This window comes from Spermophilus citellus (assembly GCF_964194105.1).
Source record: "Spermophilus citellus genome assembly, chromosome: 4".
NCBI classification, from domain to species: Eukaryota; Metazoa; Chordata; class Mammalia; order Rodentia; family Sciuridae; genus Spermophilus; species Spermophilus citellus.
The window spans coordinates 116614595-116642039 of NC_138185.1; the positions used below are offsets into that span (position 1 = coordinate 116614595).

At 36.2% G+C, this 27445-nt stretch overlaps 1 protein-coding gene across 4 annotated transcripts in view; it reads left to right on the forward strand.

Annotated features, from left to right (window-relative positions):
• The window catches only part of CSNK1G1 (casein kinase 1 gamma 1), a 158690-nt gene that overhangs the window by 87150 nt on the left and 44095 nt on the right, over positions 1-27445 (forward strand). For all 4 annotated transcript variants that reach the window (XM_081291274.1, XM_081291273.1, XM_081291272.1 and 1 more), the window contains 5 exons: positions 18457-18608; positions 20326-20560; positions 24859-24944; positions 26740-26824; positions 27080-27228. In XM_081291274.1, the coding sequence (XP_081147400.1) occupies positions 18457-18608; positions 20326-20560; positions 24859-24944; positions 26740-26824; positions 27080-27228 (707 nt within the window). The remainder of the gene's footprint in view (positions 1-18456; positions 18609-20325; positions 20561-24858; positions 24945-26739; positions 26825-27079; positions 27229-27445) is intronic.

A 27445-nucleotide genomic window follows, 5' to 3' on the forward strand; every position in this document is an offset into this window, starting at 1 on the left:
AGTATTAAAAGAGAATAAAACCATGGCAGGTAAATGCATGGAGTTGGAGAATATTATGCTAAGTAAGCCAATCCCAAAAAATCAAATGCCAAATGTTTTCTCTGATATGCGGGTGCTAATTCCCAATAAGGTGTGGGGGGGGTTGGGAGACTGGTAGGGAAAAAAGGTACTTTGGATTAGACAGAGGGGAGTGAAGGGAGGGAAGGGAGTATGGGGATAGGAAGAGTACTAAGAATGAATCAGATATTATTACTTTATGTGCATATGTAACTACACGACCTGTGTGATTCTACATCGTGTACAACCAGAAGAATGAGAAGTTATACTCCATTTATGTATGATGTATCAAAATGCATTCTACTGTCATGTATAACTAACTAGAACAACAAAAAAGGAATTATTCCAAATGATTCTAGAACAAACAAAAATTTTCAAAGAAATATAGGAAGACAAATTTTTGCAAAATAATATAGCATGGTACTTTTTGCATACTGCAAGAAGTACATATACTATAGATATGTCCATAGAAGCATAGAAAGTATCTGAATGGATATTTAAAAGAAATTATTTTCTTTAAGAACATGAATAAGAATGGGAGGCATTCCAGGAATGGTGGCATATGTCTTTAATCCTGGTGACTCTGATGGCTGAGGTAGGAGGATGAAGTCTGAGGCCAGCCTGGACAATTTAGCAAGACCCATTGCATCTTTGCATGTTTCAAACTAAAATTTCAAAAGGACCAGGGATGTGGCTCAGTGGTAGAGCACACTCTGGCTTCAATCTCCAGTATGATAAAGAAAATTAATGGGAAGTGGTGGTGCTTTTAAGGTTTTACTTTAATCTTGTCGTATTTTTTTTTCATTTTTTTACCCTGTGCAGTTATAACAGTAACTAGTTTTTAAATGAGTGTACCAGTGAGTTTATGGTCTGTCTCCTGTGTCTTCTATCACTATAGCCTAACTGTAAGAAAGCCCAAGCAACCTCCTCCTGCCCATTTATCCTGAGCCATGCATTAACAGTTTCAGGCATGAGTTCAACATATGATAATGAAGTGGTACAATACCATGTTTATCTTTCTAAACACCTTCTTGCAGGAGGAGAAAAGAAAATCATTACTAGAATGAGCTAGCTTACATAAGAGAATTTCCTATCTCTTAGGGCGTGGTCATTACTGAGAGTTATACATTTGGGATATTACATATTTGCAAGGGAAATTTGTGTGCTAGATAGAAGGTTAGAATGTTTGGCTGTAAGACCTATTTGAACTCCTAAGATTTTATAAGAAGCCCTTAAAGAATACATTACTATACAAGAAACATCCTGGTTATATTTCTTGTGCAGATGTTTATATTTGGCATCTTCCTCAGTTTCTGAAGACAAAAACTGATTTCATAAAAGTTAATTTCATTTTAAATATGATCCTGGCAAAAGAAACATGCACTAATCAGTGAATCAAAATAAGATCAGTGTATGTTTTCCCAAAATGAGATGACACAGGTGGGGAATACATTTTTACTTGCAACTTGCTGTTTAAATTATTGAACCTACCATTGATGAAGAATTTCTAAATTTAATACAAGGAAAAAAATAATATTTTTTGTTGTAGATGGACACAATACCTTTTTTTATTTCTTTATTTTTATGTGGTGCTAAGGATGGAACCCAGTGTCTCACACATGCTAGGCAAGTGCTGTAGCTACAAAAATTTTAAATGTGAAACTCTGTAATTGTATGTAATCACTATGGAAAAGTATTGTATTTTTTTCTCACTGATGAAAAATCAAAAGTTTTAAATTTTCTCTTCTGACTAAACCAGATATTCAGTTTTATTTTTGCTTCATTTCTAACATCACAGTGTTTTGATTTTTCAAGCACAGAGGCTTTGACATTGTGTACAATTCTGCTTTTCTTTGCAGATGTAGTTTCTATAGATTGTTCTAAGTACACAAGATTGGGAGTCAGGATTTAATGATTAATTCTGAATTTCTTGGAATTTGCTTGTCCTCGTAGCAGCTTCAGTGTTTGGTGCAGTGGGCCAGCGTGCTTCATAAGAAAGAACAGCATTTAATCGTGGTAATTAAAGGCTATGTGCCTTCTAATCAACAGATGAAAGCATTCCGTGAATTGTAACCATCTTTCTTATTTTCTTATCATTTTCTTTAGTCATCAGTGTTTTGTTAATTGTGTTATAGTCACCATGGACAAACTTATTTTCCTTGTGTGGGAATATTTTTAAGTTTCCCTGTGTCTTCATGATCTTTTATTTAGGAAAGTACATGCATTACCATTTTAAAATTTCCCATCCCACAAATCCTTTATCCAGTATATCTTCCATTTTGCTTATATTTTAGCACCCAGAATCAGAAACTTGGTATATAACAGGTTTTGGGCAGAGATAGGCAGGAATCTGTATCCTAAACAGTTCTACATCAGGAGAACAACAGAGGTGAAGATTCAGCCTGGCGCAGGTGGTTGTACTCCTATAATACCAGCTACTCAGGAGGCTGAGGCAGGAGGCTTACAAGTTCTAGGCCAATCTGGGTAACTGACTCTCAAAAGAAAAATAATTGGGGAAATAGCTTAGTGATAGAACATTTTCCAGCAAATGTGCAAGACTCATTTCCCAGTACCAAAAGAAACAAAAAAGTTGAAGATTCATATCTAGATATGATCTGGCTATATGATAAAGGCCTACTATATGTTTAGTAACTGAACAAAGATGAATAAACCAGAACCAATCATGCAACTGAAGTGGAGAGGAAGTCCCACAAGAGGAAAGGATGAATTAGCGGGAGCAATCATAAACAAAAGAGGACTAGGGTTGGGAGGTTAGGCAAATGTCAAGAAAACAGGACTCTAGATGTAGAAGTGAGAGTGCATATAGATAAAATATGGTAGAGTACTCTGATTTGACCGGAAGCTGTAAAATTGCCTTTATTGTTGTTCTTGGAGTAAGCTATTAGGAGCAATGGTTTTAAACAATAGCTTTGACATTTTTAGCGAAAGCACTAGAGTAGGTTATGGTAAATTCCCTTCAGTTCACTGAGTGTTTGGAAAGAATGAACTGTAATAAAAACCAACTACAATGATCTCTTTGCTTCTGGAGTGATCCTAAAGGAGTGGAGGAATTCATCGTGTCCTTGTTAAACACTTAATTCTACTTCACCCTGCCTGGAAAAAGTCTCAAGGACTCTAGGAATAAATTTCATATCCCAGCTTATTTTAGTCTAGGCTGTCATGCCCTGGCTTTCTAGTAGCTATTCTGATTGACTGTTGACTATTCTGTTATAAAGAAGATGCTAATCCTTAAATAAAGAAATGACAATAAGATCCTTATTGAAACTTCATAACTACAACAAAGCCTAGGCAAAAATCTCATTGGTCAGAGAAAACAAGTGAACTTGCTAAATATCAAATAGGCATGTCTTTTGTATTTAAACACCCCCCCTCCCATTTTTAAGTACAGGGAAGGTATAGTAACTTATTCAGGGTCACACAGTAAACAGACCCAAACTTGGAATGTTTTCCCCATGTTTTTGTACAGATTTTTTTTTTTATTGGATTCAGGTACCTAAGTTCATCAATCCCTTGCCTAATTATAAATCAATGGTGGGAGATAGTTGTAAAATTATTTAACTGGGGCAAAGTCTTGGAACTCTCCCTTTCCTTCCCCCGAGTGAAAAAGTCGTATTTTCTATTCACACGGTTTCTCTAAGTTTTGTGACATAGAGAGCTTTGTTACCCCTAGAACCATTTATGGGCTTTGTAGGTTTTGAAAGTAAATTGATTGTTGCCAAATGTGGTAGCACACACCTGTAATCCCAGCGACTTAGGAGGCTGAGGAAGGAGGATTTTTACAAGACAATCTCAAAATTAAAAATAAAAAAACTGGAGCTGGAGTTGTTGCCTGACATGTATGAGGCCCTGGGTTCAATCCTCAGCACCACATATAAAATAAAACAAAAAATCCATTAACAAGTAATAAAAAATTTAAAAGCTGGGAATGTAGCTCAGTGGTAAAATGCCTCTGGGTTCAATCTCCAGTTTAAAATAAAAAGGGAGGAAGAAAAAAATTTGGAAAAAACCTTTTGTTCTCCAGTTGAGTATGAAGTTTTCATAAAGGAAGAAAGAATAAAATAGAAAACTTGGTTAAAAAAATATAAGAAAAAACTAGTTCCCTTTTTGCCATGTGTAAATTTCCCAGAGATCTTTCTATTAGAAATATTATAAAGGGAAGAGCTATACCAGTAAGTTCAGGGAAAAAATTATATTAATTAGTATGAAGAGGCTGTCCTGAGGACTGAATATTTCCACATTGCCATCTGTAATTATAGGCAGTGTGAATCATCTGAGAAAACTAAGAATTGGAACAAGGGAAAAAAAAGTTCATGCCAGGTTTTTCCCACTATCTTCTGTGTGATCCATGGTTAACTCTGTGCCCCTGCTGAGTGCCTCAGTTTCCTTATTTATATAATAGGAAATATCCTCTGTTTCTTGAGTTTACAGACGTACTGTTGTTTGTTTCTTTATTCTTTGGGGTTTTTGTTTGTCTGTTTGTTTGTTTTTGGTTTATGTTTGTTTTTTGTTTTTATTTTTTGGTACCAGAAATTGAACCCAGGGTGCTTAACCACTGAGCCTCATCCCCAGCCTTTTTTATTTTTTATTTTGAGATGGGGTCTCCTTTCCCCAGCCCTTTTTGTTTTTTATTTTGAGACGGGGTCTCCTTAAGTTGCTTAGGGCCTTGCTAAATTGCTGAGGCTGGCTTTGAATTTGTAATCCTCTTGCCTCAGCCTCCCAAGTCCCTGGGATTACAGGCGTGCACCAGACCTGCTGGTGTTGAACGAGGTAATATCTATAAAGGTCTTGAATTCTTCTTTTTTTTTTTTTTTTTTTTTTTTTTAGAGAGAGAGTGAGAGAGGGAGAGACAGAGAGAATTTTTTAATATTTATTTTTTAGTTTTCGGCGGACACAACATCTTTGTTTGTATGTGGTGCTGAGGATCGAACCCGGGCCGCATGCATGCCAGGCGAGCGCGCTACGAGCCACATCCCCAGCCCCAAGGTCTTGAATTCTTAAGGGGAAAATGCTTTGTAAACACAAGGCAGTATTGGTTTACATTGAATCTGAAGATCTCATTCCCTGTAAAAATGGAAATATCCAGCCTGGCAATTCTGTAATCCCACTGACTTTTGAGGCTGAGGCAAGAGGATTCCAAGTTTGAAGCCAACCCTTTGCAAGTTGGTGAGACCCTCAGCAACTTAACGAGATCCTATCTCAAAATAGAAAATAAAAAAGGCTGGGATTGTAGCCCAGTGGCCAAGCACTTGCCTAGCATCATGCACAAGGTTCCATCTCCAGCATTGGGGGAAAAAAAATAAAAAGAACAACAACAAAAAAGATAATATTCACTCTTTTAGAGTTTTTTTTTTAAGATGAGAAGTAATCATTTTGATTTTGAGGAATTTTTGATGGATTCTCCAGCAATAGTGAGTTAATGTTTGCCAATCCTTTCTCTAGCTCAGTAGCTCAGAATTCCAGCTTTGGTGAACCCATTATATCTGTCATCTTGAGAGAGATGTTTATTTTTTTTCAAAAGGTACTAAATGTGCTCCTCTGAATATAATTATACTACCTTGAATCTCCTTTGTGAGAATGAATACTTTACTTCCACAACTCTACAGCATTCTGTGCAGTTTGGAGGGCACATTTGGGCACAGGCAATTTAATATATGTGGTTTAAGAAAAATAAATAAATTGCTGTATCTGTATTTGTTCTATAAAATTGTGAAACAGGGCCAGGGGTGTACCTCAGTGGTAAAGTACTTTCCTAGTGTGCAAAGGACCTTAAGTCAACTTGAAATTATTATTCAGGGACCAGGCCAATTGGATCAGTTCATTTGTTGGTATCATAACTGGGTACATTTTATGAATCCTCAAAAGAAGTAGTGTTGTTGATGTTGGACTACCTAGATACAACAAGTAAGGAAGATTCAATTTGGTGGTCTACAGGAATGTTACTGAATCTCATCTCTCTTACCACCACCCCAAGATATATTTTGGACCATCTTCTACCACTTGTGTAGAGGATGAGACTTTTTTTTTTTTTTTTTTTGGCACCAGGGATTGAGCTCAGAGGCACTCGACCACTGAGCCACATTCCCAGCCCTATTTTGTATTTTATTTAGAGGCAGAGTCTCACTGGGTCTTACTAAGTTGTTTAGCGCCTCGCTTTTGCTAAGGCTGGTTTTGAACTCCCTATCATCCTGCCTCGGCCTCCTGAGCTCTCAGGTGTGTGCCACCAAACCCAACCTGGGTGTGACTTTCTTATGAAGACAGATAGCATAAAGGATCAGGTAATAAGTTATTTTAGGCTTTGTGAGCTGTCTTTGTTGCATCTACCCAACTTTGCCCTTTTAACACAAAAACAGCCACAATCATATAGCTGAAGAAAGCTATATTTATGAACACTGAAATTTGAGTTTTATGTAATTGTTGCATGTCATGAAATATACTATTCTTGTTAGATTTTTTATGGTTTCTGTAGTTTGCATAGTTTCTGGTTTCTGCTGTTTGTTGACCCCTGCTATAGCATAACAATGAATAAAGCTCCTCTTTTTTTAATCAATCCATGAATATTTGCAGAATATAAAAATAAACTTAAGGAAGTAGATGCTACCCTTGAGGGACTTTAGTGAAAAGCTTTACTGAAAGAGCTGTATCTCTTTCTCACTCTGAACATTTGAGTATAATATGCTGCTGTACTGTGAGCTTCATAAGGGCAAGAAGCATCTTTTATTAATTCTTATGTTATTTACATATCTCTTGATCCAAAAAAAGAAACTCAAGAAATTGGTTAAATTGATGAGATCTTAGCATGTAAACTCCTGGAGCCACATTTCAGTGGCAGCAGTGTCACTTTGTTTCAGCTTCTCTCTGTTTCCCTCAGCCTTTTCATTTGCTTATGCCAGCAATTCTTGATTAATTGTGTTAGGGAAGCAGAATAGAGGTACGAATGACTAATCAAAGGTATCAGAATGTAGTCTCCTAATTACTTCTGCAAAGACTTAGTGTACAGGAAGTGACATTGGCATTTTCACTATTACTTTTGGACTTAGGGTATAGCCAGGAACTCCATGGTGAAAGCTCTGGAATTTAAGCCTCTTAAAGGTAGGAAGTATATGCAATTCTCAACAATCTTATGGCTATGGTTTTACAGATCTTGATACTTAACTGAGCTGTTGTAAATAGCTAGAGAATTATTTGGACACAATCACATTCAACCAGTTGACATTCATATCTTTTTGCTCTCAATAGTTACAGTTCAGCAAAAATAGCTCTCTTGTCCTTCTACTTTGCCTTAAAAAAGAGGGGAGTAACTTTAGAGAAGATATTTGCAGATATCTCTGTACATTTTGCCAAAAAGGGAAAAAGTTTAATTTATAAAAGTATTTTGGAAGTTCTAGAGAAAAACTAATGACTGAAAGTTTAGAAAAAAATATATTAAAGAAATTCCTGGGCTCAAATGATCCTTCTGCCTCAGCTCTCCATGTACCTAGGACTACAGGTACATCCTACTGTGCCCAGTGACTTAAGTATTATAAAGTTTTTATTAAAATTTATCTGATTTAAAGATAATATGTGGGTCTGTTTAGCAAGTGAGAAAGAGATAAATTTCAAACAGCTGATAGGCTTTTAGCTTTATTAATGAATTTGAGTGATAAGACACTAAAGAGGTAAAATTATTTAAACAAGTTGAATAACCTTCAACTTGAAACACCTTAATTATTGAAAAAATTTCTAAACAAATCAAGGATGATTAAAATGTCAGAAAATAAGTTGCTGGTGCCCGGTGCGGTGATATATAACCTGTAATCCCAGTGACTCTGGAGGGTGAGGCAGGAAGATCACAAGTTTCAGATCAGCCTGAGCAAGACACTAAGCAATTTAGTGAGACCCTGTCTCAAAATAAAAAAAACAAAAAGGGCTGGAGATGTGAAGTGGCAAAGTGCCCCTGGGTTCAATCCCCAGTAGCAAAAAGAAAGAAGAAAGGAAAGAAGTTGTTAGGGCCCATGATGTGCTATTTTGTCATATTTCCTATATTGAAGTTCTGTGACTATGGAGCTTTGGTAACAAGTGACTCTTTGGGCCACTAATTTGAGTTTGGGGCTTTGATTCAAAACATAAGAACACTGTATTTCTGGTCATTTGGCTGTTAGGTTAACATAACAGATAAATAGACCACCCACCAGTTGTCATAGATCATATCTACCTACAAGTTTATAATTGTCTTATTTAATGCTAGGATCTGTGACAGTGCTTTCTAAGGAAAGCAACTGTTAAACAAAGCGGAGTCACATGTGAAGCGAGGATCTAAAGTTAGCATATAAGGTGAAAATTACACTTAAAGTCAGTCTTGAAGCTGGGCACAATGGCACATGCCTGTAATCCCAGCTATTTAGGAGGCTGAGGCAGTAGAATCTCTTGTGCCGGTGAGTTTGAGACCAGCCTGTGCAACATAATGAGACCCTGCCTCAAATGGGGGTGGGGGAAGGTTAACCTTAAAATCCTTTAAATTTCCCACAGATTATAGCCTAACTGGATGTGTATATATGATCACATTCTGTAATTATGTACTGTACAATATGTATTGTGAATAAATTGTGTACTTTGCATAGTGGTACAAAGCTTATATAAACAAGGGAACATCTGCATGATAACTAATGGTAGTGTTTTTATGTATTTTTTTCCAAAGTATATGAAATTTGGTCTTATTCTATACTACATCAAACTTTTCATTTTTTAAAATTAAAAAAAATTCTTACAAAAAACTTGACCTAAATTCTTTCTAAAACCATGTTACAGTTTAATTCTTTGTTTTCTCCCCAAAAGCTCCCTACTGGCAGAGGGTGTCAAATCTTATTTTCTCCTGACTCCCTAGGAGGAGCACCCAGTGTAGTACCTTCCATGTAGTGAGTGCTTAGGAAAAGGCTTAAAGAGGAGGTGAGTGAGCAGCTATGTGTTTGTGTCTTAGTCACCACTATTTTGATTACAAATAATAGAAGCTATTCAAATTAACTTGTACTCAAAAGGAGGATTTACTGGAAGAATGTAGGGACTTGTCACCAAACCAAGGAAAGAAATATACAGCCCTCACTAGGAATTAGACATAGCACTTGGGAAACCTCTAGGGACCAAGAGAACTACTCAGTATCCCTGACTTTCTAACTCTTCTTTATCTGACTTTCCTTTTGCTTGGGGCCATAAAATCTCTTGCCTGTGCTTCTGTTTACCTGCATCATTTTTTTTTATATATATATATCACAAGCCTTCTCTTCTTCTCCTGTCATTGGTGGACCAGAGCCTCCCTTGTACCCCTTCTCCTCAATTTAAGCACCTCCAGAGATTGACGAGTCCTACTGTCCTTTTTGGAGGTTCCCAAGAAAGAAACTGGCTGATTCAGTTTGAGTTAGCTTTGCAGTCCTAGTTCAGAAACTTTATTCCAGGGGTCCCAATCATGTAGGCCCCGCTACTCAGCAGAGAGCAGAGTCTCTAAGAATGGGGCTTTAAGAACTGGGAGAAAGGGGTGGACAGTAGGACATGAGAACAGTGAGCTCAAACATACTTTACTTTTCTCTTTATGTAAAACTTGGTTAAAAAAAAAGAGACAATCTCAAGAAAACATCTTGAGATAGTCTCTAAGTAGGGAATAGAGCCTATTAAAATAACTCTCCTCACTCTGGCCTAGGAAAGTGAGGATTCCCAGAAACAAAACTGCCCCTTTTACAATGAATGGGTAGCCTCTCTCATTCTTTGAAGATGATGAGTTCAGGTTTAAAACGGAATGTCAAACGTCAGCCACTAAGGACCTGCTCTTTTCAGTGGAAGTGGCCTGTTTGAATATTAGGGTAATGGCAGAAGCCTTACATGAAAAACAAAAAAGTTCTAGACCTTCCCACAAGGTAAAGGATGAGGTGGGGAGGGGAGGGAGCAGCACCAGTGTCACATTGCTCCTCTTAGGGAATAGAACCTAGAATATAAAAATGTGCCTAAGTTAGTCAGTAGCAACAACCTGAGATCACTATATGGAAAGCAGCCCTGGGTTATAGTAATATGGAACAAACTTCAGATGGGGGAAAATGTGTGTTTGTCATTTCCTGAAAGAGAGAGATTCCAAATTCCCCTATGTTGTCTCCAGAACACATTTTTAAAGGACATTTAAATGCTTCTATCAATGTTACAATTTAAGTTCAATCAGTGACTAATACTTAATTTTATGGGGGAAAAAAAGAAAAAGAGGGAGAAAGGGCTGTTTCATTTACTAGTCTTGGAAGGGTTTGATTCACATAGTAATAATAATTTACTAAGTCTTTAATGAAGTTAAAATGGTGATATTGTGAAGCTCCAATTATTCTTCCAAGGATGAAACATTGTGACCTTAATCTTTATTAACTACCTATACTAGTTTGCCAAAAAATAACGAATATTTCTGGGGCCAAACATTTCTGGACCAGGATAAATTCTCTGATTGGTTATTTTTTGTATTTCTCATAGCTTAGAGCTTTGGGACAACCTTTCTCATATTATCGCTAATAATATACTCTACTGTATAGTGAAGTATAAGCAAAAAAACCTTATGTGATGCTGTAAGAGACTTGTTTATCTGCTAGAGCTGGACCCTATGTGTCCCTTCTCTGCCCTCAAAACTCTCAAATGGCTCTAAGTCACATGAGACATATGAGGTAATTGCCTTTAATTATATTAAATTTTAGAGAATCTATTTTTCTCCCTCCTACAAAAGAAAACCACTTCTGCTTTACACATTTTGGACCAGTAATTTCTTTAATTACAAATGAAGTGTTTTGAGTTTATTACGGAAATTGTTTGGTCTGCATAATTCCTCACAGTAACACAGAGTACTAACACCTTTTCAATGCACTGTTTTGCAAAGTTTAGAACTGCTAGAGGTATTTGCTCAGTGTGAAGGCAGAATTGATTACCTGGATTTTGTCTTCTTACAAGGGACTTCATGAAAAACAGAACAAAAACGGTTTCCAAAAATAGACATAAGAAACTTATAAGTGGACTGGACTAGAGAGTTGTAATTATTTGAAAAAAATTGATTTAGTTCTTTTGTAGTCAATAGAATAGGCACAGACCCTGAAGGTTCTGGTGTCATTTCCTCCTTTTAATTCTAGGTCATACTTGACTTTTTGGTATATACTCACGTCTCTCTTACTGTGTACCTTCATATTTTCTTTCTTCCTTACCCTCCTAGCCATTCTTCAGACATTGAGTAATGCTTAGTGACTGCTCTTAAAGAATGCTTGCTAAAAACTTGGTCAAGGGCTGGGGTTGTGGCTCAGTGCTAGGGCACTTGCCTAGTACGTGTGAGGCACTGGGTTCGATCCTCAGCACCAAATAAAAATAAATAAATAAATAAATAAGTAAAATAAAGATATTGTGTCTGTCTACAACTAAAAAAAAAAAATAAAAAAAAAAAAAACTTGGTCAAAGACAGGAGTTTTAGGGCTGGGGATGTGGCTCAAGCTGGCATGCGTGCGGCCCGGGTTCGATCCTCAGCACCACATACCAACAAAGATGTTGTGTCCGCCGAGAACTAAAAAATAAATATTAAAAATTCTCTCTAAAAAAAAAAAAAAAAAGACAGGAGTTTTAGTCCAAACTAAAGGCTGGAGTAAGCTTTGTGTCTTACCACATACGACTCATAGCCCTCAGTCCCTCCCTTTCCTTATTCATAATATGTCAAGGTTTATCATTTAGAAGGGGTAGGGTGTTACATAGCATCTCCAAAGCCATGGAGTACTATGGAACAAAAGAAATGAATCATTGAAGTGATTTTTTTCCTGAGGTTATGAGAAACTGGAAGCATGTATCTATGATCTTACATTAAAACTTAACTAATTTCTTTCTAGTAGTTGTCATTGTTAAAAGAATATTTTCCTTAGGTTCCAATAATAGACAACATAAAGATAGATAACTCTTTATACCTACTATCAAAATAGTACTTCATTTGCTAGCTAAGCCCTTTTATATTTGTAGAATATAAATTATCTATAAGCATACTTAAGACAAAATCAACAAAAGATTAATTTTTAACATTTGTGACCAATTATATTGTTATTTTCTTTCTACAGTTCCTAAGTAAGTAATTTATATTCCACCTACCAAAGAGTTTGTCAGCTCTGTACACCTCTGCATTCTTGTACTTTTAACAGTTTAACAAACTTTTAACTTTTCCCTGCATTTTCCTTTTTTAAAAATTTCATATTGCTTTAATTTATCATCCATTGCCAGCTTATAAGTAACCACTTAATAATAATTATTTTAGTGATAATGTGAAGATACGAAGTTTTTACTGTCAGAATTATACTATGGGGCTGGGGTCGAAGCTCAGTGGTAGAGCACTTGCCTAGCACATGTGAGGTACTGAGGTTTGATCCTCAGCGCCACATTGAAGGAAAAAAAAAGATTAATTTTGTTGGTCATTTAATCTGGAAGCCTGGTGCTATTTTGAGAGAAGGAAAGACATTTATTTGATGTGTGACTTTCAGTACCATTAACTAAGATGAATAATTCTGCATAGTTTTTCACCTACATCTGGGAGCAGCAAGATAAAATTGTAGGTACCATAAACACCTATCATGGAAGCAAATAAGAGAGTCATTGTAGAAATATTGTAACTCTGAATCACTGGTGTTATGGTTCGGGTATGAGATGTCCCCCCAAAGCGCCAGTGTCAGTGCAAGAATGCTCTGAGGTAAAATGCATTGGGCCATGGCTGGTAGAGGTGGGTTGTTGGGGGTGTACTTCTGTGGCCCTTTCCCCATGCCACAGAGAAGTGGCACTTCCCTGAAAGTATCTTTCTCTCCCTCTCCCCCTTCCTTCCTGGCCACCATGTAGTCAGCAGCTTTCCTCTACTACCACCCTCCTGCCATGGTGCTCTAGCTTCCCTTGGGTCCAAAGCAATGGAGTCAGCTTACTATGGTTTAAATCTGCGAACCAGAGTAAACCCTCTTCTACGTTGTTCTTGTCAGGTATTTTGGCCACAGCAGTGCTAATCTCACTAACTCAGCTGGGAATCTTTATACTTACTTGAAATCTTCATACTTGTGGTTTGACTAAGAGAACATTTTTTTATAATAGTCCCAAGAAATTTAAAAAAAGAAGGGCTGTAGTTGTGGCTTAGAGGTGTAAAAGGCTGGCCTAGCATGTGTGAGGCACTGGGTTCCATCCTCAGCAACACATAAAAATAAATAAGTAAAATTTATTTTGGGGGGGCTGGGGATGTGGCTCAAGCGGTAGCGTGCTCGCCTGGCATGCATGCGGCCCGGGTTCGATCCTCAACAAAGATGTTGTGTCCACTGAAAACTAAAAAATAAATATTAAAAAATTCTCTCTCTCTCTCTCTCCTCTCTCTCTCTCTCTTTAAAAAAAAATTTTTGTATTGTGTCCATCTACAACTATGTATATATGTATATATATATATATATATATATATATATATATATATATAAAGAAATTTAAACAAGAACACAGAAAAATCCTCTTTATATTATCATTCCTTGCACATTTAAAATTGACTGAATTTGATTTACTCTATGTGTGTGTTTTAGAATTTTGAGGGAAGCATTATGCATTCCAAATAAAAAATTCAAATACTGTGTCATTGAGTTATATTTCTTATAACTTTTTCTATTGTCATTCTTGTTCTATGAATATCTACCATATGCTTGGACCTGTGCTAGATGCTAACATACAAATATAATTAATACACAGTAGTCACTACCTTCAGATAGTCTTCATTAATAGGGAAGACAGATACATAGAAAGGGTAATGAAAGGGTAATGGGAGTGGGACTGGAGTGTTAGTGCAGCAAATCTTCTTCTTCCTCCACCATACCAATTTAAGGTCATATTAACAGCAAATGTCTAGCAATATTCCAGTTCCCAGGAAGCTTGTGAATAAGATCATTGTAAAACATTTTCATCATAGAATAGAATAATCTTGATTCCTTAATTCTGAATCTAGCTGTTTTTGTTATTAAACCAACATTTTTAGTAAACTCATGATGAACTGGTTCATATTGTAGAGAGGTATTTTTCTGTCAGAGAAATGAAAGGAATTCTATTTGTTCTTTTTTAAAAAAAATATTTAGTTTTTAATTGTAGTTGGACACAATACCTTTATTTATTTATTTATTTATTTTTATGTGCTGAGGATTGAACCCAGGGCCTAACAAGTGCTAGGTGAGTGCTCTACCGCTGAGCCACAACCCCAGCCTTCTATATCTTCTTTTTAAAGAAACAAACACAATGTATTATCTCTTATCTTTGTTATAATACATTATTTTTATATGTATATACATATATATACACACACATATATATTGTGTCCATCTACAACTATATATATATGTTTCAAAAATTATGCTTTTGTTTTTCCCTCTCCCCAATTCCTATGCAGTATCATTTGGTTTTTCTATTTCTGTTTTCTTGTTGAATGTACATGTTAACGTTGTCTTCCCTGATGATACTTCCTCATGTATTTATAATGCCTTGATTTCTCACAGACAATGATGATCAAAAGAGAAAGAGTTCAATTTTCTTTTTGTGGTGCTGGGAATTAAACCCACAGTCTTGTGTGTGCTGGGCAAGTGCTATACCACTGAATTACATCCCTAGCCAAGAATTTAATTTTGGAGAAAAAATTATCCTAATTTTTTTTAACTTAAAAAAAAACTATATACATAATGCAAAAGAAGAAGCTTACCAAAGTCATTTTGTCTTTCACAGTGTTCTCCAGCCTGCCTTTAGAAGATAGTCATCACCAAAATATACTTATGTTTTATATTGAAATATTAATATAATTTTTTATATCCAGGTATTGATACAAGTATAGGACTTATTTGAATTTGCTTTACAGTTCAATAATTTGATTAATTACTTTTTGTGGTACCGGGAATTGAACCCTGAGCCTAGAAGATGTTAGGCAAGCACTTTGCTACTGTGCTACATGCTAACCCTCCATCCCTTTTGTTTTACTTTGAGTCAGGCAGGGTCTTGCAAAGTTGCCCAGGCTGGCCTCAGAAAACTTCTTATCTTTTTGCCTAAATCTCTCAAGTAACTGGGTTACAGACATGAGTTACTGTGCCCAACTATAATTTGGTTTCATAAAAAAGAATAAAATGCTAATTATTAGGCAGTAATATGATCAAACTAAAAACTTCAACATGGTTCTATTTCAGTTCTCAGTCTAATGTGCATTTAAAAATATCTCTACTTAGAGTAGGTATTTTCATAGTGCATTATGGAATCTTTTTAGGTAACAGCTTGGATGATAAAGAAGCCATTATCCTTGATGTGTGTTTAACTCAAGTTAAATTTATGGCAGAAGAAATTATCTACAGTGTGAACACCTCATTTCCTATTCTGTGTACCTTGATACGCATGTGAACCATATGTGCAGCGGGGCTTATAAGAATGTTATTGATAGATGAAAAGGCTGTTTCATTGTAGGGGAAATATATAAGATAACATGGGTAGTAAATGTACATAATCTTGCAGTTTTGATTTAGAAGAGATTTAACCTGTGATTGAACAGCTCCTGTGTAGTTGACTGATTTTGGGTGTGTTACTTACAGAGCAGATGAGAGATTGTAAAGCCACCTTAGTTTTTTGCTTTGTTTTATTTAGGGGGGCGGTACCAGGGATTGAACTCAAGGGCACTCAACCATTGAGCCACATTCCCAGCCCAATTTTGTATTTTATTTAGAGACAGGATCTCACTGTATTTCTTAGTGCCTCGCTTTTTACAGAGGCTGGCTTTGAACTTGCAGTCCTCCTGCCTCAGCCTCCCGAGCTGCTGGGGTTATAGGAGTGCGCCACCGCACCCAACACTACCTTAGTTTTTGATATACTATAGATCAAAGAATTCAATGCCTATCTACCCCATCCAACTCTCCCACATCCATTCCCGTTACTTCATAATTACTTATAGGAAAAAACCTTGTCTATTATATGTTTAGTTTTTGTTGCATTTAAACCTTTTTTTTCTTTTGGGTATTTTTTTTTTTTTTAGTTATAGTTGGACACAATACCTTTATTTTATTTATTTTTAGGTGGTGCTAAGGATCGAACCCAGCGTCTCACACATGCTAAGCGAGCGCTCTACCACTGAGCCACAACTTCAGCCCTAGGCAGAAGTTTTGACTGGCATTGTTGTTATAAATTATAGACATTACTCAAAATACTTTTGTGAATTCCTAGTAAACATAGGAACTTCTGGCAAGAGATGCCTAGATTTGGTACTAAAGATTATTGAAAACAAGATCATTTGTCTCATTTAACTGATCCTTAAGCACTGGCTGCAAGTCTAGAAAATCATGCCTATATTATATTTCTAAGGAGGCATGACTTTTAACTTTGTACTTTAGGAAGAGGATATTGTGCCCAGATATGCAATTTAGCCAATTTAAAAGAATAAAATGTTTATTAATTAAGATTAGATTTGGCTGTTTAAAAAATTCAAATAGGTGTAACTCAGTCAAGGTAGAGATTGATTTTTCTTTTAGTTAAGAAAAATCCAGAAGGAAAGGAAGTCCAACATTGGCATGGCTATTCCACAGGAATGAAGGACTCTTCTGGTTTTTCTCTATCCATTCTTGGAGCTGTCTTACATTCTCAAGGTGTAATGACTTCAGAACCTTCAAAGAATATCTCCCATTTGAGCAAGCTCCCTTGAAAGAACTGTTCTAGAATGACCCCACCCAATGATTACTGTTTCCATGATTGTCAAGTGAGACTAGAAAGTTTTAACTGAGTAAGTTGTTTTTTACAACAGTCAGAAGTTCTGTTATTAAATAGGAACAAGGGGGAATGGATATTGGTCAGGCTCCCAACAGAGTGTACCACAGCTAGCTTTGAAGAATGTAATATTGTATTAGGAAAATACAATTGTGGTGGCATCAAAAAATATTAAATAGGACATAAAAGGTTTCCTAACTCTGTCTGATAGTAAAAGCAATAAATCTCTAGGGTAGTGTTTTATATTTTATTTCTTAGCAGGACTCATTGGAAACAGCTGTTAGATTTTGTGTATTTTAAATAAACTGAAAAAAATGACTTAGACACTTCAAATTACTCCTGTTTCCTTTTTGGAGACAGGGAAAATGAAAACAACCACTAAAGTTAGCTGGAGCAGATTATACTATATTAGATGATACAATCCAGGAATGAATATACTGAAAGAAAATGCTAACGTTTAGTATTTAAGTGGAACAAGACAGACTAATGCAGTACATGAAATAGTTAAATATTGCTGTATAGGCCTATTTAACTATAGCAATAAATCACTAACTCCAGATATACAAGACCTTCCCTGTAGAGTAGGATATATTAGATGTATATTACTCTGCCTGTATTTCACCCCTACAAATAAGATGAGAATGGGAAGATGGAGTTTTGTTGTCTAAAACGCTTGGAAGTAGAAGCTAACAATAATTAATGTCATATATGACTGTGGACTGGTTTACATAAATATATGAGATAGAAATATTTCTGCTCTGTGAAACCGGATAATTTTTTTTTATGTTCTATAGTTTCACAAATATGCACTGTTATCATAATGCCAGTAACATGTGTTTATTGTATGCCTCATATTTCCAGTAGAAATTCATTCTCAAGTTGCCACTTCGGTAAGAAAGCCTAGGTTTTGGCATCTTGTAACTGTGAATTTCAAATCTTGGGAAAACCAAACCTGGTTTTTGTTTTTGTTTTCCTCTTCTTTTTCCCTTCATAATTGCTTATCAGCAACCAAATGCTAAGTGTCTGTTGACTTTTCTCCAGCTGATAGAAAACAGAGCACTACAGAGACTCCCTGTGAGAAAAGAGCCAGTTGTGCTGGCCTGGGGCCAGGCTGTACCCTCTCTGACTTCACCCCTTCAATCTGAGTTCTCCATGGGGCAGCAGTTGCAAACAGCTCCATGTGGCTTTGGCAGGAAGCATAAGGAGTGCTAATGAAACTAGCTAATGCAACAAGGTCAATTAGCCTGGTCTTTGAGCTCAGCGAGCCATCCTTTGAACCTTTTATGATATTGCATTTTCAGGCATCCTTTGGGAAGAATAGTTTACACTCTGTTCCAATAAGGGATCAAGGACCATTCTCTGTTTTATGTAGCAGTGGAAATGCCTTTGGCACTCTGGTATTAAATAACTGCTTATTTGAACATATTGTGCAATGACTTAGCCTTTCCTACACATTATTAGTTTCCATTGAAGCTATTGTGCTCACTTTAACTTTTCCAGTAGGGACTGTGAAAGGAAATGGAAATTTTACAAATTGAACTTTATTTATATCTTATTCACTGTTAAAGCAATTGTCTCATTCTTTGTTTTTTGTGTCTCCCATTCTATATCTCATTTCCCTTCTGCTTTCAGGTGAAGGTCTCCCACAAGTGTACTACTTTGGACCATGTGGGAAATACAATGCCATGGTGCTGGAGCTTCTTGGCCCTAGCTTGGAGGATTTGTTTGACCTCTGTGACCGGACATTTACTTTGAAGACGGTGTTAATGATAGCCATCCAGTTGGTAAGTTGGCATTGCCATTCCAAAAGGCCACTCCCCTGGCCATATCCTTATGGGCCTTTTGGTTATTAATTAGCTGTGAATTGGTTTTTATAAGCTAATGGCATTCTAGGAAGTTGGCTGGGGCAAAAAGTGTTAACTCAAAGAAGTCACACTGAATCTGCAGTTTGCTGTATTTTAAGAATTTGTACCTTGGAGCAAAACCCTGCCCTAAACTGAAGTAATAGTATATAATTTAGATTAAAAAGAGGATAATTAGATATAGTTGTAGTGTAAAGTAATTTCTTTAGTGTTTTATTTATAAATTTAAAGGTTTTGTCATGTACTCTTCTTTCACTGTGGCATTTTAGAAGAGATTGAGGGTGCAACCCCCTGCACTAACCCTCATTCAGAGTTGTGTAACCGAGAATTTGCCTTAGTTCTCTCCTATTACACACTTTGAACTGGCCAAAAGGCAGCTCTTGCAGCTTCTCCCAAATTATATACTGATGCCAGCTTAACAAACATTGCAACAGTTCATTTGAAAAGCTTGACAGGCCTTAATTTATTCATTTGAAATGCTAATGGTCTTACCCATCCAGTAAAAAATTGGAAGTATTAGAAAATTGATGGGCTGTGGTTGTAGTCGAGTGGAAGGATGCTTGCCTAGCATACATATGTGAGTTCCCCAGGACTGAAAAAAAGAAAAGAAAAATTGACTTTGACATCTGACTCTAAATGTCTAAGCTTCCTTTTCTATATTAAGTAAGTAGAAAAACTTGGTATATAAAAATATTGAATGAAATTTGAAATAATGTTGTGATTATTATTTGGTTATATTTACTTTTTTGTTTTTTCAGTTGTAGATGGACACAATACCTTTATTTATTTATTTTTATATGATGCTGAGGATCAACCCCAGTACCTCACACATGCTAGGCAAGCTCTCCACCACTGAGCCACAACCCCAGCCCCAGGTTATATTTACTTTTAAATAAAAGTTGTGTCCCTGCTACTGACTAGCTTTCTGATGTCAGGCCAGTGTTAATTTCTCTAGACCTCACTTTCCTTATTTCTACAACAGTGAAAGCTGGGTGGGGAACTATTGTCCAATTGAGGATAGGAGATGTGGTCAGTAGGTAGATGTGTCACTGGACCTGTCTCAGAGGCCCCTAGTTGTCTGACATCCTATCTTGGGAATACTTCTTTCCTTTTAGTTAATCCCAGTCATCTTTTGGAAAATGTGACATTATGAGATAAATCATTTTAGCCAACTGTACTATCTTCCTATTTATAATCTTGACAGTTGTTATTTATTTGTGAAAGAAAGTAGTTTTTTGCTTTACAAGTCAGGAAGATGGTAAAGAAGAGATATTTTATTTTTATTTCAGTAAAAACTTATGTTGAGGGCTAGGGATGTGCTCAGTGATAGAGTGCTTACTTTGCATGCATGAGGCCCTAGGTTCAATGTCTAGTGCTGAAAAAAACCCAACAAACAAAAAAACATTATGCTGAGCCAGGTGCAATGTGTGCACCTGTAGTACCAGATACTTGGGTGAGGGAAGAGAAGAGGATTGCTTCAGCCAGGAAGTTCAAGACCCTGTCTCAAAAAAAGGGGGGGGGGAATGAAACAAAAAAATCCAAAAACCTTATGCTGGCAAGAGAAAATATTTTCATGTTTTAATTGCAATATACTTATTTAAAGTATTTCCACCTTTTTTTTTCCTTTTTTCTCTTTTAGCTATCTCGAATGGAATATGTGCACTCAAAGAATCTCATTTACCGAGATGTCAAGCCAGAGAACTTTCTGATAGGCCGACAAGGCAATAAGAAAGAGCATGTTATACACATTATAGACTTTGGACTGGCCAAGGAATACATTGACCCTGAAACCAAAAAACACATACCTTATAGGGAGCATAAAAGTTTAACTGGAACTGCAAGATATATGTCCATCAACACGCATCTTGGCAAAGGTGTGTTTATTTTCTGCTCCATGAAAGGGGCAGGTCATTAGAACAACTTTCTGTTCCATTAACAATTTATCCCCATTGTTCATTACAACTTGTGGTACTTATCACAAGGTAAGTGATTTTTATGTTTGAGAAATTGAAATGTTAGTGGGCATGGTGGCACATGCCTGTAACCCTCCTGCTGAGGCAGGATGATCTCAAGTTCCAGGCCAGCCTTGGCAACTTAGTGAGATCCTGTCTCAAAATAAAGAGTAGAAAGGGCTGGGGATGAAGCTTAGAGACTGAGCATCCCTGGATTCAATCTCCAATACCCACCCCAAAAGAAAAGAAATTGAAATGGTAAAGTAATAACTCTGGTAATGAGTTTGGTACTTACAGACCTATGAACTCCTATATGACCATCCTGAAAAGGACCAAGCTGATATTTGCATTAAGGAAGCATGCTTCACTAAAACAAGGATTAGGCTTCTGTTCACTGCATAATTCTTTAAAGAAGAGATTCGGTCTTATACATTGGAAAATATATTTGGTGGGGCTGGGGTTGTGGTTCGGCGGTAGAGCACTTGCCTAACGTGTGAGGCACTGGATTCCATACTCAGCACTACATAAAAATAAATACATAAAATAAAGGCATTGTGTCCATTCATAACTAAATATTTATATATTTGGTTTACCATGAGTCTTGTATTTTATTGGCAATTAATAATCTGTATAGGGCTAAGGTTGTGGCACAGAGGTAGAGAGAGCACTTGCCTAGCATGCATGAGGCACTGGGTTCGATCCTCAGCACCACATAAAAATAAAATAAAGGTATTGTGTCCACCTACAACTAAAAAATAAAAAAATGTATAAATTTTACTAAAATCTTTAATCAAAACAGAAGACTTCCTTATTAATTCGAGGAACTAGCTGGAAAGAGTATGTGCAAGAGAAGCTTAAGGAACAGTGGGAAGGCCAAGCTGGCAGAGCCCTGGACCTCATGCTACCTTCTCTAGAAAAGCTTCTGTTTTTATTTGTTTTATAAATCAGGCTTTCTTGAAAATTTCTACTTGGAGAAAAGATTCCTGGGTGATTAAAAGAATATGTTTGAAAATCAAATCCTAGAGTATAGACATGTAAACAGAATATTATCAGGTTCATATTCCCTGACTCAGCTAATTATATAAGGTTTGTAAATATTAATGAACTGCTACACACTAATAGGTTATTTTGAATACTAATGTATCAATTCACTAAGTTGCCTTATTAAGTAAACTATTTATGTATTCAGATGAGAATTCTGTTGATAGTGAAGAATAAAATGACATTACACAGTAGTGTGATACAGCTTGAATTAAAATCATGAATGTTATCAGGAATTTTTTTTAAGTTACCATATGGAAATCCTTACTTTACTGAATGTAATACTTTAAAATTAAACTAGAAGGTCCTGTGCTTATCAGTGTCATTTCAGACAAGTTACTTAATCTTCCTAACACTTATTGGTAAAATGAGAGTAATACTTCAGCAGGATGTTTTGAGGGTTAAAAATGGATAATATATGTGAAAGCATCATACCTGTCTTAGTTTGTTTTCTATTTCTAGAACAGAATACTTGAAACTGGGTAATTTATAAGAAAAGAGGTTTATATAGCTCATGATTCTAAAAGCAGGAAAATTCACAATCAATTGATTCCATTTGGCTTGGATCTCATGCTTCATAACATGATAATAGCCACCTTCCCACAGATTAAGACAACCTAATTTGTATTATTGAATGGTTGAGATTAGCGTGAGAACACTGGGTTACTTATCTCTTTCATTCAACAAAATATATGTAACCTAAAATCACGAAGGTAATACAGGTAAACCAAGTGCATCTTTCTGATTGGTAAAAAGCAGGCCTTTGTGGGGATGAAGGGTGTTTTTGTTTTCCAACGATAACTCCAGATAGGATCCAAAGAGGAGTTTTGCAATCTCTTCCCTGATTTTTAGGGAGGACTCCTTTACCCTTTTTTGTTAGCCTCTTGAAGCGCTGGGAATGAAGAATTTTGTGTCCTAGTGGTTTCACTGGTATTGAAATCTTTTTTCTTTGAAAATAAAGTATCCTCTATGAAAAAATGAGGGCCTGTGGAAATAATGAACAAGTGTGAAGTGTTCAAAGAAATATGGAACTGTTTTTTACTTTTATTGAAAAGATTTATTTATCATGACTATTTTAGAGTGGTAGAGCTGGAAAGTGATTTTTCCATACTACCTACACTGACCACTTTAATTTCATATGAGGAAACTGAAGCCCCATATTGGTGACTTGGCCATGCTTAATTTCAGTTTCACTGGATTAAATTAATGGAAATGGTGAACCAAGACCTAGGTCATTGACCTAACTTAGGAACCATTGTTTTTCCTATTATCTCATATTCCACAGCTATTTTCCCCACAGTTCTCAGGACTTAAAAGTGTCATTATTATTTGAGTAAGTTTGAAATGTTTTTAATTTCATTTTATAATTGGCTTTGCCATGAGATAAATTTTTTTCCTATGGTCCTGTATAATGCTGAAAATGTGGAGAGTTTTGCCCTCTAGTGCTCAACTAGCTTAAATTCTACCATTTGTGTGGTAAGGTTTTTTGTTTGTTTATTTGTTTCTTTCTTTCTTTCTTTCTTTTTCCTTCTTCTTTTTTTTTTTTTTAAATTACCAAGGGAATTTTTGTTACAGGAAGTGGATATAAAAAGGGAGAGGCGGTTATGTAGGTGTGATGCAGTGTGAGAAACTGCAGAGTGTGTTTCCTTCTCTGCCCTACTTTGTGGGAGGCTTCAACTCACCCTTTGTTTTCTTGCTGGTTTTCATTTGTCTTTCTGTTCTGTTGCACTGTTTTTTTGTATAATTGCTTTGTTTTCAATCATATGTAATATTTTGTCCAAACTTCAGACAAGCTGTGTACACAAAAGTGTCTGATGTTCTTGCTATTTTATTTCATCCTTTTTAAGATCATTTCAGAGGATATATACCAGCTCAGTATTATTTATTTCTCTGTCAGGATGCCTCCTTTTTTCTTCTCTTTTTGTTCTGGGGATTGAATCCAGGGCTTCACTAAGGAGGTCCTCAATCACTAAGCTGTATCCTCAGCCATTGCTTTCTCTTTTTTCCATTAGTGACCACAGAAAATTATCTTTTCTTCATCTGCCTGTAGAGTACTGTTCATTCTTTCTCATGCAAATTTCCCATAATTCTAGGCAGCATTTCTCTATCTGGAGTTAATTGGATGGCTTTTCTTGACTGTATGGCAATCTTCAGTTTTACTTTCTGCACACAAAACAAAGCCCTACAATCAAATCTTAGCCCACATCAAGGTAGCCTTTTGGCTGGGGATATAGCTCAGTTGTTACAGTGCCTCCCTCCAATGCTGGTTTCAATTCCCAGCATTACAAAAAAATAAAAATAAAATAAAGGTAGCCTCTTAAGTCTTCTGTAATTTCTTTTGAGAAAACCCTTAAATTTATTCTGAAAAACAGACACATAAAATGTTTGCAATGAACCATAATTGGCAAATAAGAAATGGAGACATGTACTATTCAGTCAGACAGCTAAAGAATGTACAAGAAGCTTTCTGAAGTGAAGTTCCATTTTAAAGCAATCTTCTCAATTAATTCAAAGAAAAACACAGCAACTTGTTTTAGTTAAGCTCCAAGAATGCCCACACTCTGTTTTATGTTCTCATAGAGGACACCTGACTAATGAACTTCAAAAAACTAATGAACCTTTTTTAAGGTGGTTATGGGACATGGTACAAATATAATAGGAACTAAGAAGTGGTTTGCTTACATGAAAATGAATTTTAAGTGTTAATTTTAGTGATGAATAAAAAGTGCTAAGCATGTATGCCAGGCATTCTACAGCTTGTGTCTTTGCAGGCCTAGCCAGAATGGACTATTTTAACAGCTTCAGCTGCTTAATCTGCTGCTCACTTTCCCTGTTGGTAACGAAAGGGTAATTGTAACCCATATACTGGAAATAGCATTTTATTTAAATTATCTCACTTTCAGGCAGGTGACGGCATTGAGTGAGGGGTGGGTTGCTCACTGTTGAGTGATTGGGGCTTGAAGATTTGCTCTTTTTACTTGCTGTCTACTTGCCAACAGATCTAGACAAAGGAAGTACACATTGTCTTTTGGTTTTAAATACTATTTCTGGTTTAGATGTACAAAGAATTAGTAAAAGCCTTTTCAGAGCAGAAGTGTTTCTGAAGGGATTACTTGCTTTTGAAACTCTTTCTGCTTTAATAACTGCAAACATAATGTGTGATCTGTCTTCCCTTTTAGAGCAAAGCCGTCGAGATGATTTGGAAGCCCTAGGCCATATGTTCATGTATTTCCTTCGAGGCAGCCTACCCTGGCAAGGACTCAAGGTATCCTTGAAAGTGTTCATTGGAGGGCTTTGTCTCTATGCAGTTGTTAAAGAAGGTGCTGCTGGCTTGATGCCTCTAAGAAACACGAAAGGAAAGAATGGCTACAGAAATGAGGAGCAGGGATTAGTTAAATTAGTCTACATTGTAAATTCCCACCTGGGTTTTAGGAGCTGTTTCTGTTCACATTTGATTTTTTTCTCATCTTGAATCCATCTTTCTTTATATTTCAGCTCTCCATAATCTTTTTTCTCATTCCCTCTTAGCCTTGGCATAAGTGCTGCTTTTCTCTCTGTGTTGGTATCCCTCCTCCACTACCATCATGTAGCAGGAGGAATGTTCCCAGTGTGTCAGGGAATTTCTGGAACAAATTGATGACAGCAGCTGCTACACATTTTACCAGAAAGACTAGCAGGGGATGCCATTAAGAGGGACTGGAAGATATTTGCTTATCCTGTGTAGGCTAAGAACCCACCTGTACTGAAATGAAAATCTAGGCTCAGCATTGCTGTTCAAGTGTATTATTGAATAAATACCTTTTTGGACAATGGCCATTCCTTGCAAAACATGTCGAGTTTAAGTAGACTTCCATAAGAAGGGATCAGTAGAGTAAGTATGTTTCAGAGTTAACTATTCATTTATACAATTCTAAGCATTATGATTACTCTGTGCTTCTGGCTATTAGACTAGGAAATGGTGAGCAAGCCATCTCAAATCCTTTTAGATACCTGAATGTCACACATATTTTTAGTTGTAGTTTCTTTGATCATGTTAATATGGAAAGAAAATCAATAGCCAGAAGGGCAGAACGATTTGTTTTGCACTGTAGAAAGTAAGTACTCTTCATGTTTAAGAATATTTTAGTTTTTTTTGTGCTTAATTTTCTCCCCTGATAGCTCAGCTATGGTCTTTTCCTAGTCATACCCATCTTCTCACTAATATTGACAGCTTTCAAATAGTTATAAATCCTACTTGCTCATCATGTAGCCAAATAGTACATTAGTGAACAATATTATTAATTGTTTGAAATGCTCTCATGGCCCATGAATCATTTTATAGTGATAGTGGTAGATTTAAAATCTTTCCAATTTACTTTATATCATTGTGGCTTAAATTTGGGTGCAGCAGGCTAGATAGAGCCTGATGAGAATCCCTTAAGAGTTCATTGTTGGTCCAAGATCCATAAGTACTTTGTCTAGTCCTAAGCATATAAGACTTCAGGTACTTTGAGCCATGAATGTACTCAAATTGACTATTAGCCAAGCCTATACCATAGGTAACTTTTTTTTACTAATGAAGCACATTATTGAAAAGCATTTTTTCATAAGCACTTTTTTTCTCTTCAACTTCTTAACATATGTAATGAAACTGTTTCCCCCACTTGGATTAGGCAATACTTTCAATCTTATATAGAGCTGATATAAGAGGGAGAAGGCTGAGTCACTGTTGAACTCTAGTGGCCTGGGAGATTACTAAACTGCTATAGTTTTGAAAATATTGCCACAGTGTTTTGCTTTCTTATCCTAGCTGTTCATCTCATCACATTTAATAATGTTTATTTGAGACTATTAAATATATCTGCAAGGAAAACTTCCCAGAATCCATCAGATGTTAGTATATACCTAAATATACCATCTCTATTATATTTCTTATTTGTTAGTATTAGAGAGGAAATAAAATTGGGATTGAGTGACAAATCCTGCCAACTTGAGTAAAACAGTCATTGTGTCTGAAAACATATCAAACCTCTCATAACTACCAGCTCTTTCCAGGTAATTTTTTTCTTTAATTTCCACAGGCTGATACATTAAAAGAAAGATATCAAAAAATTGGTGACACCAAAAGGAATACTCCCATTGAAGCTCTCTGTGAGAACTTTCCAGGTAGGATACTAAAAAGATTCTCCAACCAGTATGGCTTGACACTTTAAGGAGGTAGATTCCTTACTTGGTATCTGTATCTAAAGGGTGCATTTGGCATTTCCTTTCATTGTTATTCAGACTGGGGATTATCACTTTTATTTGGTTCATAAAGAAAATACTAGTGTAGGTATCTGCAGATACCCCTGTGTGGCCCAGAGCTTAGCCCCATGGGAAGTGTCAGCTAATGAGTATGGCCTTTCACTTCTTTCCTAACAGAGGAGATGGCAACCTACCTTCGATATGTCAGGCGATTAGATTTCTTTGAAAAACCTGATTATGAGTATTTACGGACCCTTTTCACAGACCTCTTCGAAAGGAAAGGCTACACCTTTGACTATGCCTATGACTGGGTTGGGAGGCCTATTGTGAGTATCATCTTTTTTATTGTATCACCTTCTTTCTTACACCCACATTGCCCTCACTCATTTATTTTCCAGTCTTTTTGCTTAAATCCTTGCAGGGAGGAAAAAGTCTTTTGATTTTAGACTTTGCATGTACCAACCTTTTCAGGATGATGCCATAGGTTGCTTTCACTGAAGTTAAGAAGCAGAAATTATACATTTTTAAGATTATAACTTGTAT